This window comes from Mycetomoellerius zeteki, unplaced genomic scaffold (genome assembly GCF_001594055.1).
Source record: "Mycetomoellerius zeteki isolate Tzet28-1 unplaced genomic scaffold, Tzet1.0 scaffold301, whole genome shotgun sequence".
NCBI classification, from domain to species: Eukaryota; Metazoa; Arthropoda; class Insecta; order Hymenoptera; family Formicidae; genus Mycetomoellerius; species Mycetomoellerius zeteki.
The window spans coordinates 180301-198871 of record NW_017257285.1 but is presented as its reverse complement, the minus strand read 5'-3'; the positions used below and the strand labels follow the sequence as shown (position 1 = coordinate 198871).

The following is an 18571-nucleotide window of genomic DNA, read 5'->3' as shown; positions in this document are numbered from 1 at the left end:
TATATACCATTTGTCTTTGTGCATGCAGATGCACCTGCAGACTATATATATATCGGTAGTAGATTTTTCACACTTTGTTCTTTCGTACTTTTTCTTCCAGGGAATTACTTTTTTAATTCCAATTTATTTTTGGGGGATTTTTTTGTCTTTCGAACGAAAATCCTTATATTTTTCAAAGCAAAACCATTTAAACTTTTTTCATCATCTCCTTAATCGTTCCTTCTTTTGGGAGTTGTATCCTTTCTATACTGGTAAAATGATGTTTAAAAATCAAGAGACCTAGTTTCTTTTTTCTTCCATTACATCGCATAACTTCGCGATCGTAGCAGTTCTCGTTCGTGAGTTATCAGTGTAGAATATCATAATATCGAGAAATCTCGATTAAAAACTTGAATTTACTCGATGTTGGGCAATCGTCTGCGTCATGCATACTATATTATATTTTCAGCAATTTTCTAGATATTTTTATCATTTAAGTTTTAAAGTTAGCACTGAGATATACAACTATTACGTAACTAAAATATTTCTTTTTTTTTTTTTTCGGGAACTTTAAGCAAATATAAATTTGATATTCGCGCAGCGTTGAAACGTGTCATCTGCTACCGCTTTTATGGCAGTACAATTTAACCTTGTTTTACGGTACTCGCATCGACATAGAGTCATGAACTTTGAACCTGGCAATCAGGAAGCAGAAGAGCGTGTGGTGAGTTTAATCCTCTTTGCTTCCGATTCCGCGTGCAGATATAAGAGCGAGGAGAGAAGGAGAGTGCTCGCACGCGCACACCCGCGTCATCGCGCTAATTGGCTGTCAGTATCGGCAGAAAGGAATTTCAAAGCTCAAAGCTTTGGACGTATACAACCGCGGAATTCCACGCGAATAATCCAGCGCCTAGTCGGTCCATTTTTACACACATTGGTTCTGAGAGATATAGAGAGAGAGGAATAAACGTTCGCGTGCAATAAGCGCCGTGGGGTTTACGTTCCCGTCCGCTCGTTTCATTTTGTCGATTTGAAAAAATGCCGATCAAGGGGATCGCGGGAAAACAGCGTGGTATTTTATCGTTCTATTTCCCTGGAATTAAGATTTATCTGTTTGTGTAACTCGACGTGCTGCAATATAGTTCGAGCCTTTTGATTTTATCGATGCGAGCACGACTGCAATAATATTAAACGCTTACGGCGACAATACCAAGCGTTACAAGAAAATTCATAATTTGCCTTTATAATAATTACTGTAGAGGAGAAGGTGGTATTATGGGATCCCAGTTACATTTTACACAATAACTTTGTTAATAATCAATATTTAAGTTTAAAACTTGATAATTACATTCATTAAAATGTTATTGAATCGATTCTGGACTCAAAGTTACGAAATATTCATTACTTAGGATACTATTGTATTAATAAAAATGTGGCGACATTGCGTAATGACTCTAAGAAAAAAATGAGCGGTAATATGGCCTTCCCTAAAAATAGCCTTAAAATATTAGTTTTGTTTAGAAAACGGTATTTGGTTAAAATGAAAAAAGAAAATCATTTTAAAATATATGCAAATGAATGTATGTACGTTCATATAACTTCTGCATATAAGCTGTTCAGTACTAGAAATAATACACGTAATATAAACTATAGATCAACAGTAGAGTTACAATCAATTATCAAATAATTATTTTAATATGAAAACCTCAAAAAAGAGGTCGCGAGTAATCAATATCCATAGAAGGCCACATTAGCAAAATGACATGGTATTGTTTAAATTTGTGTAACTCAAAATATATAGAGTCAAATAAAATGTTAAATAGCAAATCACACTCAAAATAAACACACTCAAAAATACATATATTCGTGTGATAAAATGCTCAAGTTTAAGAAAAATGAGGAAGTAGATGTAATTCAATGCTAAAGTGTACCTCAGAAACGTTTCGAAATACTTTAAAAATACGTTATAATAAGTGCTGGCTATCGAGTATTGGTAATATTAGCGTCATGATGTAACGGCGAGCTACTGAACTAATAATTCCATAAGTAATTATTAAGATTCACTATATAATAGCGGAGATATTAAGGGAGGCCACAATATATACACTGGCTATAATACCATCTTCTCTACAAATTTTGCCGGAAACTTTAGCATCGAAGGAAAATTAATCAATTGTAAAAATCTTTTAGAAAATAAACTATTGGATAATATTGTATTTATATAAATAAATTATTATATTTTTAACGTTAATAAATATCACATATATTACTTTAATTTTAAATAATTTTTTAATAATATACAATTATTATTCTTGTAATCTTCTTAATTTTATCATTGTTGATAAGAAAAGCCTCGAACATAATTTAATACGATGTAGGTGGTGAAAGTAAGGGCTCATTGACGCCACCAGATTCGTACCTGTTTTAATAGGAATCGCAGAAGGGTCGGTCGATGACCTCGTGGCCATTGTGGCCGTGACACAAACGTAAGCAACTAGGAAGGAATAAAGGGAGAAGCCCCTTTTGGACTGCCCGATCCCGTCTTCGTCAACAATTTCACCCTTGCTGTACCAATGAAAAAAATCGATTTTATATTCCCCTCCAAGTATCGCATGACCTAAGATCCTTGCTAAGAACGCACATTGGAATTCATATTCGGTCTTCGTAGCTGCTATTACTTTTTGTCACGGTTTCTGACGTGGAAAGGCCGGAAGAGCTATCAATTCACGTTTAATAACTCTCGGAATGGATTCGTTTGGAATACATAAGATTTATGAAATTGCCCTCTCAGAAAGGACTTTTGATAACGAGACAAAAAAATATTCTTATCGCAATCTTATTCAGTATAAAAATGAAACAATAAGATTAAATCAATAATGTTTATTTTCCTCTTTCGAATTAAATAAGAGTGACTTATTGTGAATCTGGATTATCTTGAGATAAACAACAGTAAAAATTTCAGTTTATATTTAATTTCAGTTTATTCTTACGTTTAAATAAATCTTTAAACTAAAAAGAAAATTATTAAATCTTAAGATTTAAGAATATATAAACTGAAATTTATACTGTTGTTTATCTCAAGCTAATCAAGATTCACAATAAGTCAATCTTATTTAATTCGAAGGAGGAATTGTTTACTTAGTATAAATGTTTACTTAGTACTCAAAGAAAAATGTGTTAATTAATACATTTTTCTTTGAGTACTAAATAAACATTTACTTACAGTAAATAAATATTTATTTAATAAAAAAATGATAGTCAAATTAAATTAATAGTTTTTGTATCAAATAAATGTTTACATTTAGTAAATATTTACTTAGAACTATTCAAAAACTATTTATTAAAATTTTATTTCAATGTAATTGACATAATGTATGCTGGCATCCAATATTTAGCATGAAATTGATGTCCAAGATTATTTTACTCTAGATTTAAGAATTTTCCATTTAAGAGTAAAATATTTCTGTTGACAATAAATATGATCGGCTTTGTATTAATTCTATTTTATGATAGATTAAAGAGTAACAACATTATATTGGGAAATATTTTCTAGTGGTATGACATATTGAAAATATTCTAATATTTTAGAGAACAACACAGCTTTAGTTCTATTTCCATTTTATACCGAGAAGTCGTAAATTACTGTCGGAAGACAGGCAGAGTATATTGCGAATAGAACAATCAATGAATATTGCGTATAAATTCATCGAATGTCCCGCATACCGGTCTTCGTCGGTCTGTCGAATCTACTTTTTTCCGTTGAGTGTTATACTTGACTTGGCAATTTCCCAAAGAGTTGCGTGGTCGCTGCATTGCTTTCGTACCATTCTCCGTATACGATCGCTTTCCAAAACGAGACAAGGGAAAACACCTTGATATTTCATTTGTTCTTTATCTTCGGTAGAAGTATTTTCTAAAATTCAAGGATAAAATAAAACAAACATCAGATTCTAAGGAAGACATCTACGACAATGAAAATATTACATTTTGCACGACGACTTTTGCAAGAGAAGCAATGATTTCTTTTCTTCAAGCATGAATTTGAAGATGTCGAGAAGTTTAGTAAGAGACCCTCTGTTTCCTATTGTGCTCAGTTGTGGCAGTTCTTCTATTGTTGAAACATTAATTCACTTTTCAATTCACTGTGGAGGTCAGAATTCCGTTAGATATAATTTTCTCATTCAAATATGTTATGTCTCTGAAATAGATTAAAACGAAAAACTTTTACTTTATTTTTATTTATACACTGCAGGCAGAAATAAATTTAAACATTGGAATGTTCCAATAACATAATAGCCTTATGATTATCTGTATTATCTGTTGTATAAATACGTACAGTTATCGCAAATAAATATTTTATAGAGAAAAAAGATTATTAAATTCTCTTTTTCTTTTCTTTCTTATTGAAAAATATTGCCTCATTTATGCCCTTGTTACATAAATGCTTTATACTTATCAGATTATCTTTCCAAGCGATAGACGAACTTATTGTTAAATATTAATTCGAATTTTAATCCGCAGAAATTTTTGATAAGCATTAAAAGCGATGCGTCATAGTGTTAATTATTCGCACTTTAAATTCAGCGTTGGTTTATACCGGTTTTCATGCTTGGAATCAAATCAATTTTACAGAACTTAACCAGTCGGATAGATAATAATTGTTGTTTTCGATGTACACTGGGAGAGAAAATTAGAAAGCTCATTAATTCTCAGATAATTAAATTATAATTTTAGCTTCGCAAATATAATATATCGTTGGGGATATATTATTATAGATATATTATTGTATTTAATAATTCATATCATACTGTGCTTTGTGGCACGGTATTCCTGAACAAATCAACGGTTGTCCATTTCGTCTTTTTAATGGATCTTGCATTATGGTATTTCCTTGCGAGATATTGGTTGATATCGGATATCCCTCGATGACATATCGATTATCAGAATGAGATCGCAAAATGCGTCGGCGACACGCGCCGTTCCTTCAACAGCAGACATCAGAATTTTCCAAATATAATTAATGTATCTCAAAATAGTAATTTCTTATTAATAATTGTAAAACGTATATATCGATTGTCGTCTTCACGAGCGACTGGATGCTGCGCCAAATTAGAAAACCGATACGACCTGCATTTTATGTTGCTGCGGGATTTATTTTTATTTCCAATATATAAAGGAAATTTCTTTTTCTCTCTACTTTTTAAGTTAAAACTATTCTGTCCGCTTTAAGCGGATAAAGTTTATAGAAAACTAATTTTAGGTAGAAATCATTTTGACAGGAGAGATTTTAAAGAAGAGATAAAATATTTTTTCTTTTGTATTTATATATATATATATACTCTAAATACTTAGTTAGCAAATTCTTGAGAATTATTGATTTACAATAAATTTATATATATTTATGAATATATATTTTATATTAAAAACAAAATGTGGCCGATTATGTAAAAGTGTATAAAAATGTTTATGAATATAAAAATCTGTATATACAGGGTGTTCCAAAAGTAACGATAAATCTTTCGCGGGGGCTAGAATGGACTAAACTAAAGAAAAGTCCTCTACCATTTTGTAATTTTCGCAATTTTCGTTAACAAGATATTAATTGCTAAAAATTGTCGAAAATTTAATAATTTTTTTACTCAAATACTCTCAAATACACTTTACAGAAAAACTGCAGACAAAATGGTAGAAGACTTTTCGATTCAGTTAGTCCGTTCTACCTGCGCACGAAATATTTGACGATCTTTCTGAAACATCCTGTATATTTAGTACGTTTCAAAGAATTAAATTATAGATACTTTCAAGGCAAAATCCAATTATAACTACAACATAATTAAAATGTAAGAACTAGTCGCTCTTTATTCGGTCTTATATGATACATAAATATAAATTTGACGTGCATTTTTAATAGCTTGTTAAATTCTACAATATAATAATACTGTAATACATTCTACAGCAGTCATTAAAAAAGACGGGAAGAATATAATTGGATTCTGACGCGATTCCCTTTGCTATCACGTATTGAACGATTTACGTATTCACTGCATATTGAATGACGCATTGAATACATATCAAATTAATAACCACTTGCAATTATACGAAACAACAATTCCATTAATGCTAATGAATTTTACGGGAAGTCCTCGATGTAAAGCATTTATTTTATTGAAATTTCATCGTAGTTATAATTTTTATTCAAATATTTATTCGCTGTATGTTTGGACATCTATGGTACTTCGGTAAACAATAATACTCGTTTAATCCAGAATCGATCGAGAAACTGCTATAGCAGGAAGTTTAATTGTTTCTATTGTATCGTCGATTTGATCTTGCGTGAATAGCAGCGTTCTGAAACTGTTATTTGAGATAGAACATATTTTTTTATTTAGAATTAATGTTCTTCAAGAAGATCAAAATAAGGTCTCAAGATATGCATGGAATAAATTTATGCAATAAAAAGATTGAACCGTAGTTATAGGTTAAAGGTTAAATATATCAATAAATAGCAGAACTTTCCAATTAACTTTCTTTAGTTAGTTCGTCGTGTATCTTGTCTTGACACATAAAAAGATTAGATTTAATTAAATTTTAATTTGGATTCAATTTTAAATATCAAGTACTTAATATTATAGTTTACAATTATTATTTATACCTTTATTCTTGAAGAATATGAATATCTACATTTATATTTTAACTTTAGAATTAACCTGACTGTGTATGCATTGTCTGCTTAAAAAAACTGAACTTTAAATCTCTTCTGAGAAGAACATCTTGCTGTTTTATATCATCCCTTCTTCATAAGCTTGTTTCCTCACGTCTTGTGAAATAGCACTTTGCAGAAAAGCAGAGACGCTATCCTAACGTTTGTCCACCTCGGGATCACGGAAACGGAAATTACGAGTGAGAAAAAAGGAATATTAATGGGGTTTCTCTTCCGCGCCGTCTGCGGGATTTGTTATGTGAGAACGTAAAACCATTTTCGTCGGAAAGAAAACGAAATCGGGGGAAACGAAGTCCTCTCCACGGAGGAGGGTGGTTCGCGGGGGGAGGGGACAGAAGAGGGGGGGGGGCGCAACACGAAAGTTGCAAATGGGCAAAGTTACGCGGCGGTGGCGGAAGGGGTCGGGGGACTTTCTGTGTAAGTAACCGAGCTTGCGAGTTGTGCTTTCGAATAAAGCTCCAGTCTAACGATCGGGCAGCGTGCGTGCTTGGAAAAGAAATCGTAAGTTCCGCACCTGCTCCTGGCAATTTTTATTGCCATCTGGATTACATTTGATTGACCTGCTATTTTATTCTGTGTGTCGTATAATGAATGTTCCATAAAAATATAAAATTAAAATGGCTTACGCAGAGATATGAGGGGCATACAGTAAAGTTCTGATAAACTTTTCACAATATAAAATGAAAAAAAATTGACAGTACGAGGATTATATCTTTTTAATACTTCAACTTTTAATTAAATTGTAATCCCACACATTTGCGCTTTTTCTACTTTTAATGTTAAATAATTTCGTAAGTAAAGCTTAAATTAAATTGATAATAATAACAATACGATAACAATACGCTGTGAACAAGATCCGTTCATGTGACAGACGCAAGCATTCCATTTTTCGTAATATCGTTCAAGCGGATGAAAGCCTCGAGGAATTTCGCGCTGCCTCAATGTCAACCTCAAAAGTTATTACGCGATGGATCCATTTGACCCAGATTCGTAATTCTCCGGAAAGTTGGTCGTGCCGTCGAATCAATCCATAGATTCGCGAACGAGATCGGCTCGAACCTGACGGATAAATCGATTTTGATAAAATGCCGCGAAATTAAGCCTGGGTCGCGCTCGATATTTCCGGCGCTTTTGTCACATGATAACGCTAAGCGGATTGCGAGCGAACTTACTCACACATCGCGAAAACGCGCGCAATGGAACGGATTAAAAACTAAAATGATCACGAGGAAAAAAGTTTGTAAAAAATTAAGCCAGAATGAAATTGGAGCTGTGTATAAAAATGTGTATCCGAAAAGTTGCAGCATTGCAAGAGAGGAATTATGTTTGGCGAGAAATAAAACTGCCAACAAGAGAAAGTGCTATTAAAATAACAAAGATGCTAGAAAATCGAGAGGTATCCTATAAATATTGCGAATATTTTAGACTAACAAAGCAGAGTTTTTAAAAATAGCGTTTTTAAAAATTTGTTTTCGCGCTAAAGTTAATTTGAACGATATTCCGTGGCTATATATTTGATATGGTATACTGGGAGGAAAAATAGATGCAACTATCATAATTTAACTATAAATAGTTGTTTTTTGAGACAACTATATATTTATAATTGTTTTAATATAAATATAGTCAATTATGCTATTAATGATAATCATGTACATTGCTTGAGAATCTTCAATTTTTCTTAATATCGTCTTTAGTTATTATTACCATAAATAGTAAATTAATTTTTGAAAAATGATTATATTTACTATATAATTCCGATTATATTTGAAATTATGATAATTTACAGTAAATATAACTTTTTCATGTTTGAGAGAACTAAACATGTATAGTTATTATCGCTAAAAAAAATAATAAAATTGGAGCTTTTAATCATAACTACTTCATAATACAATTATAGTCACCAAACACTTTTATCTCAGTGTATATATACATTATATTAGATCGTTTGACGAAGTGTTCGATATAAAAAGAAAAGAAAAAAGCGCCAAAACTGCAACTGTGACGTTCCGCACTGATTACATTCAGCGCAGGATAAATGTTGCGGTCGTATGGCTCACACACGTGCGAGCACACAGAAGGAAATTGCCTCGGGAGAACTTATTGACCCGTATTTCATAATAAAAGCCAACATTACAATTGATTTGTGACGTAGCCGTTGCTGTATTGCACAGGTAGAACATCACGCCGCAGCGTTTCGCTATAATAATCTCGCGTGCTCGCAGCCTTTAAAGATTTACGAAAACTTGTTGCACAGGTATATCGAACTCGCACGTTATTTCCGTGAAAGCGCTATGTATAATAATTAGAAAATCATACATAAAACGCGAGAGCGTTTGTAAATTTTAAAAATTTTCGAGGATTTTATTCTATGAAAATACATTTACATTCTTCTCATCTTAAACATTTTTCATTCTAAAAATAATGCACTGATTAATTTAATAACAAGTTTATTTTATCCGTGGCACAGTTCTTTTTTTTTTTTTTTAAATCGGAGAATTGAGTTCTACAGTTTTATACTGCGGGTTCAGTATGGACGAGTCTCGTGATCCATTATGATGAAACGCTCCGGATTCTTCCCTCTCTTTATGTCGGGGATCCGCGCGTAGGCGGGTTAAAGGAGTGCCGTCGTGTCTCGCACTATGTTTACCCCCACGTCTCTCGCGGTTTTTCGCCGATCGCGGGTGCAAAGACGCGGCTCTCCCACGTCGCACTCCGAGAATCTCGCCGCACACCCCTCGGTATTCCGGATGCACGATACATCGGGCGCATTCGCGGGAAATTTGTGGGCGACGTGTCGAGTATGTTCTTGGATACGTCGCGTCGGCCGGGAATGCCGTCGCTGGTAATTCCTCGCGAGAAACGTCTCTCGGCGTGCGCCTTGCGAGAATGACATCTCTGCCTTCGGTTTTTTTTTCTTCCCCGATTTTGCACCAAATTGCATTCGCAACGCGTTCGCAACATTAAATGCCAGCTAGCTCTCTCATCGTTCGTGTAATACGCGAGCGAACGTGACCGATTACATTGCATGCGGAACGATTCTAGGACGAGTCACACTGCAACTAAGTTTAAAAATACCTATCCTTTCCTGAAACCGATATTTTCGCGAATGCTAATTTGTATTCCTTCAGTGCCGCATCCGGTGTTAGGTCTAAAACGCTTGAAGTTTAATTTTAGCGTAAGAAAGTACGATACTGCCAACATCTGAATATTTTCTAATATTATCACTGTTTTATTTTTACAGCTTCAATCGTCGGTGGTTCCAGCGGCGCACAGTGGTTCGTTCACGAGCTCCAAGGGACAAGAATATTTGTTGGGGATAAAGGTGCGTTTTATTTATTAACACAAAATGGAAAACATTGCTAAATCAATAATATAGTCGAGTTGAAATTAATTTAGCTTAATGTTTTAAGCTCTGAAGAATCGAACGGTTCATTGTTAGATATTATTAAAGAAACAATGGCACTCCTTGAGTTAAGTGATATTTTGTTATTTTTAACTTCCATATCAAAATGTATTAAAATGTAAATTAATCCTTTTCTATAGTTAGTTTCAAAGTAAACAACGTTCATATTAACGTATGCATTTAATAATAATAAACTAAATTTGAATCAAATGTAATATTTGAGTTAAATTATTTAACTTCATTGTTTTAGTTAAATTAACGAAACATATTGAGTAAGAGCGACCTATTAAATGATGATAAAAAGAACTCAAATTGAATATAATTTGATGTTATGAATTTAACAGTCTACTAACATCTATTACACTGAACCCTTCGTAATATCGAGTCCGTCAATCTCATCTTCGATATCGTTATTACTTCTTTTGGCAATCTTTATCCTTTGACACGATAAATGTGCACGAGCGAAATATGCCAGAAGATAGCAAACAGAATAATATTATGTGACATAAAGACTTTGCCGAGATAGATAAGAACTTCCATATTTTCTCCGTCTCTTGACGGAGGAAATACTCCTTTCAAATATGTGAAGAGAAATGTTTGCGAACAAAGGAAAAACGTTTCCCATGTTCGTGATGGTAATGTTACGAGTGTGCGGAGGTAACATAAGTCTCGATATCTTTTAGTTAACAATTGACAAAGCAAGAGGAATTCTACCATCGTTATTATTGCTACCGTCGGTATTATTTACAGTTTACAGTCAGTTCATTCATTTATTTTTAGTTAAATATTGTTTATTATTTTTTATAAATCTGCACTGAGAAAAAGATGCCTAAAAATATATTTGTGAGAAATATATTTATCTCACTGAAATAAATATTTATTTAAATACGGGCGAAATAAAATGTTATTCCTAGCAAACAAGCCATCTATTTTATTTTTTTGCAATTAATGAGATATATTTCACAGAAATTAAATATATTTCACAAAAATAAGATATATTTCACAGAAATGTATATTTCGTTTTATCACAATCAAATTTTGTAAGTAACATTTGCTTCGTAATACTTCAACATTTTTCTCTCAATATGACCACGAAAGGTTATAAACTGTGCGAGAATTTTATCAAAATTTTTCTTTAATTTTTAGTGGCAGTCAAAATATATTTCTAAAAAGCGTTTGTAGCTGAGCTTTTTTATGCATATCCTGTACACGACGAAACGTTAGCGAATCCAGGTGCATCGAACTGTGATTAACAAAAAGAATCGATGGAAATCAAGGCTGACATTTACTCGACGAATTTGCCAGTGCCATGTCAAATTCGTTGCTATTGCCAGGTATTTGTGGTTTATTGCTGAATCCCATTCGGTCTAACATGTTTACGGTAGTGCATCGAATTGACGCAAATCGTCTTTTTGATGCGTTTCACACTATAGGTATATCGAAGCTTTTATCCTGCGAGGGTAGAATATTGCGGTCTCAAAATATCTTCACTATCCATAAAATAACCGTCTCGATAACGATGCTTGAAGTCTTCTATAGCGCTACTTATTAACATAATAATAATAAAATTGTAATTGAAATTAACGAAGCTTTTACGAATATTTTAATTTTCATATAAAAGTGTAAAATATAAAATATTAAATTTTATATATTTATTTATTGAACATTAATATTATGAATAATAATGAAAGAATCTCTTATTATTTTTTATTATACTATTTTTTTTATTATTATATAGGTACAATTATTTATCGCGATAAATGTTTGTAATGAAGAAAATAGCTTTTTTTTTTAAAAAACTGTGAATTGATCAGCAGAAGACCTTGAAGCGAAATAAATGACGAATGGATCCTCATGTAAAATCCTCGATGCATGGTGGAAATGGACTTCCATCATGTCCTCGATGAGGGAAATGAGTTTTATTTTGTAACTCGGTTCGCTTTTTTTTCGTCTTGCACGAACCTTAGCGCGCGTAGGTAATTGCTTTGAATAATACGATTCCCGAATAACCCCATAGCTTTAACCGCGTTATCAATCCTCCGCGGAACTATGTGGTCCTTGGTAAACATTGTTTGCCAAGAGAACGTCGCTTCAAAGTCCTCTGGATAAATGTCATTATGCTTGTTATGTGCGGCCGCGCTTTCTACTGAAAGAAACAAGCGCACAGATGCAGTAGGGTTCCTTTTAACCCATTCAAAATGGAAACTCCTTCGATTCTCGAAACCGACGTTGTCGGTTCTTACGCAACGTTCTTGGGAACGTATGGCACAGTTAAGCTCCTTTACAATCCTTCTCCTATTCAAGTATTGAAGAGAAGAAGCTTAATTCTGTATTTCTGAGAATCAAATTCTTCTTTTAGATAATATTTAGAATAATTGCTCTTTCGCAGCATTCAGATTTATTAAAATAATTTTTTTCTTCTCTCTGTCTTTTCTTTTTTTTTTTTGTGTCGCTTTAATATCTATAAATTTTTATTATGTAGCTATGCATTTTAATTTCAAACTTATATTACTTTGCAATAAAGATAATCTTCTTCTCACGAAAGCAACGTGTTCCAAGAAATTGCATAATCGAAAAGCTATTTCCACACGCGACAATAACGTATTTTTTTTACGCAATACATGTCATATCGCCGACGTAAAATTGTCGAGTATGCTGATGTATCGAGTATTAAAAAATATTGTTCTTCAAGGAACGTTTTACCAGGTCATGGCTTTCAATATTTCGTTCTTTCTTTGCGTAGTTCTCTCTTTTTGTTCTTTCTTTGAGTAAAAACTTTGAGTTTCTTTCTCTGTCGATGATCTTTTCTACATGTCTATCTTTTCTGAATTTATATTTCTTTATCTTCTCTTGCACTTTTTTTTGATCTCTCGATACGATCGATAGATCGATTTATCAATGTCAATTAATTATGAGCATAGTCTGCTTTTTAATTTTATTTTAGAATTCAATGTTAAATATAAATATTGCCTTCAATCTCAAATTAATAATATTAGTACTGCAAAATGTAATATCAATGTACTTAATGTATTTTGATACCTTAAGTGAAAACAAATATAAATCTCTAAAGAGGTAAAAGTATACATTTTACATTTTAGTTCTACAAATCTAATTTATTAAATGTGCGGAAATGTGTGTGGGTGGAAATGAAAGATAGATAGACGAACTGAAAGCGAAGATGGGTATAGGAAACTGGAAGATACATAAGATATAGAAACAGACACAAACACATTGAGTTAATTAACTAGAGTTACTTAAAGCAAGGTAATATTGGTTGTTTACCGCAAACGTAAATGGCAAATATCTGCAGATAAATTAATACGATTTGTAATTAGGCGAGGTAGGGAATATACCCTTAACTGAACAAGACAATCGGCAATTAAAGTATATCGAAGGGTTCAGTACAATACGAAAAACGCGGTGCTATTCATCAGGATGAATCGTCGTATCTCGCATTGATGCTGACGTGACGATTATTGTCCCTGAACATCCCTCCGTTCTCCGATTTTCCTGTTCCTTTTAATCGAGCCAACGATTTCTTCGCTTCGCAGGGGTTCGAGGCGACACTGAGTGACATCAAAAAGAAGTACGTCGACAAGGTGAATGCGCTTCTGGCAGCCTGGGAGCATGTCGCCAATTATATTCCTGTGGCACAGCCCGAGGCCATCCAGTCTCTCATAGAATGGGCTCACAGGTGGGTACACGTCGTCCGTCGATCGTTGTTGTTGCATCCGCGATTATGCGACCCTCGATTAACGGGGAACTCGTTTCGCAAAAGACACATATCTATGGACGAGAGGATACACCGTTGTATAACTATGTGATTATTCATTGTCGCAACATCGTTGAAAAAAAAATAGACCACGTGATCTCTATATTGTGATTTTTTTCAATATGAAATTTTTTTATGTGACATAATTATGCAAATGTCTATATTTTAATTGGAAAGGAGTGGTAAGATGAACTCACTCAACAACACCAGTAATCTATTTTTGTAAAGATACCAACATTAAGGATAGATATATATTGTAATGATCTACAGTTACATTCTTGAAAGAAGGTGATAAGTCGAATTCATTCCAATAGTCTAAAGCTATAGTAAATCAGTAGCAATAGTAAATCAGTAGTCTATTTTTGTACGTCGGATTACTGTCGATATTACGAATATATTGAATTATGATCATTACGATATTATGAATATATTGAATTATGATCATTTTTTATCAAATTACATCGTTGAAAAAAGATATCACGTGATTTCTACCTTATGATTTTTAATTTTCAATAACGAAATACTAGTTGTACAAAAGTTTGTATTTTAATTAGAAAAAGGATGATAAGAGTTAGACTCGCTCAACAAACCAATAGTCTATTTTTGTAAGCTGGAAATACACGACATTTTTATCGCGTGTAATTTTTTTAACGCTTCTATTAGTAATAATGAGTCCAGAGTGAGCGAGAATTTTTTTAACCTCGTCCTTTTAGTTTACATTACTATATCATTACCTTATTTGAGTATTTAAATAATTGAATGTATAATGTCGGGACCAAGTTACATTTATACCACTTAATTATGTTCATTATTATTGCATTATGAGATCTCTCCGTCCGTATATGACCCATTTAACGCACAGCATATACACAGTCGACTTTTTTTGTATTACCGGCTGGAGCTTTTTCGACACAAAGGTAGCGTGAAACGAGTTTCGATGTAACAGCGTCGTTCTACGGCAGATGAACGTGGTGAGAGAGAGAAAAAACATGAGAGAGATAGAGAAGTGGAGAGAGAAACAGACTGCACTGAGTAATGAATCTGCACGTATGTAGCACCGTCATACAAACGATCCCGGAATTTTGAATAGCAATGCGACGCAAATTCACGTTAACGTGACGGGTATACAACCGAGGCACCCTACGGGTACAGGATAGTCCAAAAGGGATGCGCGAGAACATTATTCTTCGTGAAGTTTCCAGTTTTCCGTAATGGAGGTCTGATTAGCGAGCCATTCGGCATTGTTACTGGTGGACGAATTAAATCTTGGGGGTGAATTGGACGTGATTAAGTAATTTAAATCTTATGGGTGAATTATACGTGAATAAGTAATCAAGAAGCCTGATTTTTAATCTAATTTTATTTCCAATGAGAAATAAAATTTTTTCGTTCATGATTTTATGATCAGCTAATGCCAAGATGGAGCAACAAATTATCGCGAACTAACAGGATCTAAATTAACTCTCCTTTTCATTCACTCTTTCTTAAAATATAAATCTAATTATATAACATATATTAAATATTATTGAATTAAAAATGAATTGAAAAAGAAAAAGAAAAGTTATCGATTTGTTTAGAATTAAAGTATTGATTTAAGCTATATACAGAAATTCTGATTTTCCCAAATGCAGATATCTTTTTCTCTCTTCTCTTATTGTAACATTCGTGATACCTAGGCACCGCCGATGTAGGGCGCAAAATGTTGGGAAACAAATACGAAAACAAGTCCGCGCAAACATGTCCTGCTGCCCGTTTTTTCATATTGCGACTCATTCATGTTATTGTCCTTCTTTGTGCAGACATACATTGAAAATTGTATTGCGCGGGGAGTGGCCGAAATTGGCACCCGCCTCCAAAACACACCTCGGCGTAACGCTGACGAGGTGTATATCTCAGCTGGTGCAACATCCCGCTGCATCCAGGTGTACCACTTTGCAGGCTCTAGCGAACAATCCATGGACGCATCCCGTCCTCGACAGCATACTTAACGGCCAACCGGATTCCGAACATGAGGAGGGTAAGAAGAGACGAATTATCACCATTTCGATGTATAATGGTTTTAATCCCGTTTTAAATATGATTCAAAAGATCACGTATCATCTTATAATATCATCTTGTGCCCAATCTTGGAAAAGTAGGTTGTTTGAACAAGTATATTTGCGTGCACCTGTATAACCCTTAACTTAACTCGGCGTTACTAAGGTAGAAATGTAGCACGACTATTGAAGCGGAGTTTATTAAAAACCACAGTTAATCTAAGAATTAATTTTAAGTTGTGATAACATGAACTTTTTAGAATATTTAAAATTTTTTTGATCTTTAAATTCAAGTTATATAATATTAATAAAATTGATAGAAATAATGAATTGAAAAGGGCTAATATGGAATCAACGCTGTAAATAGTGCGCAAAAGTTCTATAAATATTATTTAATAGATGTTACAAAATTGATATAAATTATTATATAATGTATCTGATATATTATGTATCAGATATGTAATAGACATTAATGTATCTATTAAATATACAATTATAAGGAGTCTAATTATTTATTTCTTATTACTTTTTTAAAATTGATAGAATCTATTTTAAAATTATTTTAAAACTTTTTTTTATTAACACTTGGAAAATAATATTATGTTTGTAGTACCTGAGACTTATTATATTGTGCTTTAGTAATGCCAGATTAATTACGTTACATACTGGTCAATATAGAGGTTCATGAAGTCTTAATTTTAAATATAAAAATTGGGAATGTTCTCTACTTTGTATGCATATTCTTTTTAGCATTAATTGTAGAGATAGAATAAAGTTTTATTTGTTTTTCTAAAAATGTATGTAACTGAAAATTACACATAAAATGAAGCAATCTTCCGGAGACTCTACATTTATTTAAAAAAAGAATTCACTCATAGTGTGATAGATACACATACAAATATACGATAATAATCTGTTTTTCATATATTAGATTCTTAATTATTCTTGAGTGTAATCACTGACAAGATTATTTTACTTGCCTAATTATGTCTCTTTGATTTCTTAACTTTGTTCAACTATCTTTAAATCGTTGTATGTCGTGAATTCACAGAGAGAAAATTAGAAGTGCCATTTATATTATTATCATTTATGCCAATATTACTTGAGAAACTTTTGTCCTCTGCATACATTTATGATTTATTTCATGATTTTATTTTGCGACCGAATTGCGCTTTTGATTTTATTTTAATTCTGACCGAGAATAGTTTGTGATGCCTGAATAAGTTCTTTAATAATTAAATTTAATTAGCAAATGAATTCATCAACGATATATAATTTTCTCGCATCCTGTAAATAGTTGCGGCGTTGTTGAATGGCAACCACAGAAAAACGTGCTTTTAGAATTCTGCTGTTCGGAGGAAGGCGAGCTGTTAACGATGAGACTGAAGATACTCTGCGAGGACCGCTGCGAGGACATAGCGGTGAACCTCGCCGCCGCGTGCGTGCGCTCCCTCAGACGAAGCGATCAGCTGCGGTCGCTCTCGGAGTCTCATCACGTCCACTACATGATCGACGTGTACATCGTCCTCTTGTACAAATTGAAACGCACGCAAGATATTTTCGCTCAAGTAAGTGTCGATCAAAAATGTCAAATTATGCAAGGGATGTTCATTCGATTTAAATTGTCAGAAGTTGCTAAAACAAAAACATACAGATCTTCAAATTTCAAGCAATATCCTTAATCCGAGAATAATTATCTGTGGTGATTTTTCGGCGAGAAAATGAAGCTCAACCATAGTAGTTCCTTTATTGATCGAGAATATCATATCTATTTTTTTATTTCCTCTATTGTTTTAAGAAAATATATATATTTAGTAAATTCATAATATATCTGTATAATAATTTTAAATAGTAGTAAATTGTAGCATAATCAATATATATATATATATATACAATATTTAATTCAATACAGTTCAATGCACGATCAGGTAATCGTTTACACAAAAAAGAACTATATTCCCGGATTAAACCAATTTATTTAGTTCGGAGAAGTGAAATTATGACACATTTAGTGCTCCAAAAAAGAATCATTGAAAATGTCAGATTACTATGCCATGAATCACATTGACCTACTTGCTTAATTTGCCAAGATCTGCAAAAGTACGAGGATGTATTCAGAAAATTTAAAAATATATCTTTCAAACGATTGGAATCGTGGGAAAGTAGAATTATAGTAAATGAGTTTAGAAGGTCGATTCTCATTTCTTTGAAGAAAAGCGTGTTTTGCGTTCTGTGTGAATATTGCCGTGCTGGAATTCATAACTGCGCTTTGTTACAGTTAAAATTAATGGACCTCAACGACGGGCTTGAATTGGTCCAAAGGCTTAGCGGTGAGAAGCCAACGAAGTATGGAACGGCGCGTGTTTGGAGAAATTCGATAAAGGCCGCGGAATTGGTCGCGCAGTATCTCGTTACTGCCGGGATGGTTCGACCGGTATCGGAAACCGGTGCAAATATTTTGGAGCAGATTTTGAACTCTTGGGCGCTATTGCACGCAAAATTGAAGGACGTTGCACTGACTTTGCCTGGCATGATTAGAAAATTAATTGAACCCGCGGAAAGTGCTCAACATATTTATATCTTCTGTGCAGTACTTGCAAAACATGTAAGTAAAGATTTAATCTGAAAAATTTAATATTTGAAAAATATTAAAAAATATT

General features: G+C 33.1%; 1 protein-coding gene across 2 annotated transcripts in view; it reads left to right on the top strand.

Moving 5' to 3' along the window:
• Positions 1-18571, top strand: part of LOC108724507 (mucin-4) — a 68331-nt gene that overhangs the window by 40782 nt on the left and 8978 nt on the right. For both annotated transcript variants that reach the window (XM_018450927.1, XM_018450926.1), the window contains exons 2-6: positions 9942-10022; positions 13655-13797; positions 15675-15892; positions 17253-17479; positions 18190-18516. In XM_018450927.1, the coding sequence (XP_018306429.1) occupies positions 9942-10022; positions 13655-13797; positions 15675-15892; positions 17253-17479; positions 18190-18516 (996 nt within the window). The remainder of the gene's footprint in view (positions 1-9941; positions 10023-13654; positions 13798-15674; positions 15893-17252; positions 17480-18189; positions 18517-18571) is intronic.